This window comes from Amblyomma mixtum, chromosome 8 (assembly GCF_055824585.1).
Source record: "Amblyomma mixtum isolate Tamu chromosome 8, ASM5582458v1, whole genome shotgun sequence".
NCBI classification, from domain to species: domain Eukaryota; kingdom Metazoa; phylum Arthropoda; class Arachnida; order Ixodida; family Ixodidae; genus Amblyomma; species Amblyomma mixtum.
Window position 1 is genome coordinate 30388243 of NC_143019.1, and position 4191 is coordinate 30392433.

The 4191-nt window shown below is 47.1% G+C and overlaps 1 protein-coding gene across 1 annotated transcript in view; it reads left to right on the top strand.

Moving 5' to 3' along the window:
• The window catches only part of LOC149331891 (uncharacterized), a 16831-nt gene extending 14973 nt beyond the window's left edge, over positions 1-1858 (top strand). Inside the window, exon 4 of the mRNA XM_089555594.1 lies at positions 1670-1858. Coding sequence (XP_089411720.1) covers positions 1670-1858 — 189 coding nt within the window. The remainder of the gene's footprint in view (positions 1-1669) is intronic.
• Positions 1859-4191: the final 2333 nt, after the last annotated feature.

A 4191-nucleotide genomic window follows, 5' to 3' on the forward strand; every position in this document is an offset into this window, starting at 1 on the left:
ATTACTAGCACATTGTTCTATTAGATGTCAAATGAGATCCTGGCTAATTAATTATAATCAAATAAATATACTGAAGGGAAGAAAACACGGCTGCGGCAACCGAATCGTATTTACGATACTTTCCGCTCAGTAGTTATTGTAGAACAATATCATGATTTGTTGCGCCTAGTGAGCTTAGATGAGGCGGCTGGAGGAATGCCACCTGAATTTAAAACAGGATATTACCTTTTCAGCTGTGTGTCTAGGTGCGTCGGCAGTGCATGTGCCACTTAAAGCGTCAGTATCGTGTTGAAAAGTATCCTCTTTTTCACGTGGAGGGGGCGCGACGCTGCTGAAATCCAAGCGTGGCCTCTTACAAGGCGCGTCTGTTGATTCGGCATCAGAATGTCCTGACCTCGTTATGTCAACCAGCAATAAACTTGGTGTATTTTCAACGGCCAGGTGTAGCTCTTCAGAAGCATTCGACGCTTCTGGCTGTCCTTGCTTCTTAGGCTTCTGAGAAGTCGGCGGCAGAGCCTGCCGTTTCCGCGGAGGTTTTCTCGTTTTTTCCTGCACAGTCAAGTATCCTGGGCAGTTCGGGAAAATGCTAGGCAAAGCGTCGGGTGAGAGCACCGGTTTTTTTTTTGTGCGTGTAGAAGGACGTTCCCCTTGTATTCCGGGTAATATGTTGCAGAGATCACTTCATTCGGGAAATGCTTCGCGCACACGTGGTCGGTAGGCTGCAAAACTCTGTCTGCTCTCGGAGTCGCCCGTCGCCACTTTTCTAAGCGTTCGGGTTCACGCGGAGCCTTGAAAAGCGACACACGCTCCGTACATGTCCGATACCCCGACTTGCAATTCTGTACAAAGCACTTCTTGCCCATTTTGAAGCGCAGCAAGCCTGAGCGCAACTAATTGCACTCAGCGTCACATGCCGCGGCGTGGTATACGTTGAGTGAATCCCAGCAGAATACCAATCAGCCGAACATTGCACCCACAGGCACAACCAAACAATATTCGAGAACCATGAGAAGCCTTCACGCAAACACACACGAGTTTCAGGAAATTTCCGAACGCACGCGAGCGGGCAGCGCGGGCCCCTGGGCTCCCATACTACAGCGCCATCTGTACTCTTGCGGCGAAAACTACCGCTGACTCAAGGTCATCTGCGAACACAATCTGCCCGCGCCTTCTCTCTACGGGGAGCGGCGAGTGTCAGCACCTAAATGATTCTTACACCGTGGTCCAGGTATCCGTCCTACAAAAAATGGGCTTTCTGAGGTCACGTGATTCATGCCGTGCGGTCATCAGCTATATTGCCAAAGTGTCCCGAGTCATATGCCCCGACTGCAAAAAACAATATTCTAAAGCACACAGGTCATGATGAAATAGAATTTTGTTGATAACGTTCAGCTGCAAATGTGCTTTCACTTTATGCACGCGCTGTATCGTGGGTTGGTGGTTTTTCCTGAGCCAGTGGCGTTGATGAGGGAAAATAAAAAAGCTAACCACAGTATAGGTTAATACGTGCATTTTCAAAGTAATACATGACCTTATATCTCGGTATCATGTTTGTAGCCATTCACTCTAAATATAAGCTTCTTCATGGTGGTCTTCGATAACAGCATGAGTGATTGAGAAAAAGAATGATTTATTGATTCACTGATACCGGAAACCCCTTCCTTCTCAGGCCCAAAACGTCGTATACACACGCTACCTACGAGAAAATTTCACCTGGTTCCTGTTCAACGTGCACCTGGCGGAGCAAAAGAAATGCTTAGCAGGACTTACAAAAAGCCGCCTCACCAATTTCAGAGGGTTCTTCAATCAATTTATCACGGAGCGAGGTATCTGGAACAGTGCGCCTGGGCGTGTGTAGTAGAACCAGATGCCGTGGTCATGCCATGGTGATGGCATGGTTATGCCATGGTCTTGCCATGCAATGTTGTAGTTCCCTTAAGATAACTGTGTTCACAAGACAGTGCTAAATGCGTGTGATTAGTCCGAGAGCGGCAAGTAAAATATACGCTAATGAAAATCCGCTCAGGCTATTTTTTTTAATGTGCTGCCTCTTTATTGTACTTTCTTGGTTGGTTGGTTGGTTGGTTGGTTGATTGGTTGGTTGGAATCGACTCCGTTACCCTTAAGGACTAGCGGTTATCTTATCGCCGCATTACATGCCCTGCCAAAGCCCATTTCTTCCTCATGATTTCGACTAGGATGTCATTAACACAAGTTTGTTTTCTGAACCACTCTGGCCGCTTCCGTCTATTAACGTTACACATCATTTTTCTTTCCATAGCTCACTGCGTTGCCCTTAACTTAAGCCAAACCCTTTTCGTTAGCCTCCACGTTTCTGTCCCTAAGGTGAGTACCAGTAAGATACAGCTGTTGTATAGTTTTCTCTAACGCGCTATTTGAGCTGAATGTATTGAATAAAACAGCGCACGGCGCGGAAAAACGACGACAAAGATGGGCGCCTCAGGGGCCAGGGCAGATATTTGCATACGCGCTTCATTCACAACATACACCACTCAGCACGCATTTCGTTTTTTCCTTAATTTGCATCTGGAATATAATGCGCCAAAAACGGCTGGTGTGCATAATTGGTAATCTGTGCTATTCGCGACGTGGAATCCTTTTAAGGAAGACGTGCGAAATCATGTTGCAGAAAACCAAAAACTGGAAACAAAGTTTTTTCTGGATGCGCTGATTTGTAACAACTATGATCAAGAAAGTACAATGCCGCCGGGGTGGCTCAGTGGTTATGGTGCTCGGCTGCTGACCCGAAAGACGCGGGTTCGACCCCGGCCGCAGCGGTTGAATTTCCTTGGAGGAGAAATTCTAGAGGCTCGTGTACTGTGCGATGTCAGTGCACGTTAAAGAACCCCAGGTGGTCGAAATTTTCGGAGCCCTCCACTACGGCGTCTCTCATAGCCTTAGTCCCTTTGGGACGTCAAACCCCATAAACCAGCCATAAACCACCCATTCAAGTGCTCAGTGAATACCTGATGCTAACTAGAAACACTTATATCGAGATAAATAAATCTCTATTTATATACCATTGTCACCATTACAGATATAACACGGGCATGATTCCCTATCACCACTTTATATCGTTGTTTCATGGGCCATGTCAGGCTAGTGCACTTTCTGATCTTTCTTTAAGCGTTCATAACCATCCTCTGTGCACAGAGAGCCATCAATTTTTTTTTTCATTGGAAGAGCTGATGTATATTTAAGAAGGTCATAAACTCTAGGCTTTCTGTGGATTTTTGTTCAGTGGTCTTTGCGTATATTGAGGAAGCAGTTCGCCAATGCAAAAAGGCCGGTCGGCGGAATTGCTAAACGCTGCGTTTTTTTTTTCACGTCAACGAATTCCAATGAGGAACATTTACGCATTGTGTTATTCCCTGCGATTTAGAATATGTTCAGTGAGGATGCACGCAGTTGATATCCTTACTGGCGAGGTTAATTGAAAACACAAAGTAAGATACAAGCAAGGAGAAAACATATTTACGCTCGACTGACTCGACGTGACGAAACCAGCCCTCGGTCCTGCCGAAACAGCTGGTTTTAAACCCTATGTCCCCGCCCTCATGGGGAGAATAACCAATCAGGTACTGCACAAACATCCACCCAATAACTTATTGGGGCAATCAACAATTCGGAAAGGATCACACAACCAATCAGTGATTGGGGAAAGAAGGTAACTCATCGCGAAAAGCACTGTACACATAAGTGCACTTTCTACCATCACGATTTTGGAAAATTATGCTTTCCTGCTGCGAGCTTCGAGAACCCTTTCACTTTCCCAACGTCCGGTTGACCCAAGTTCAAGGGAAGTTGCTTCAACCCATCTGTTCCGCATCGTGGTTCCTCATGCCTGCAGCTAGCGTGGCAATATCCTGTTGGCCGCGCTTCAAGCTGTGAACGCACGCCGCTGCAGACATGGGACAAAAGCCACGCACTGTGACGCGGATACCGCCTCGCTGCAAGCACGTGCACACCGAATGCGGCCTAATGAAGACTTCCCTGAAGGGAGTTTGACCTTTCATGTAATCCTCCGCTATCCGGCGCCCCCCTTATCCCTCTCGGTTGACTCACCCCCTTTCTGCGGTTGTGCGGAGGGCCCAAGAGAAAGAAAGTAAGGGGCATTCCACTAACGCGAACCGGATACGGCAAAACAAAGTACAGCACCGGGAACTTCAC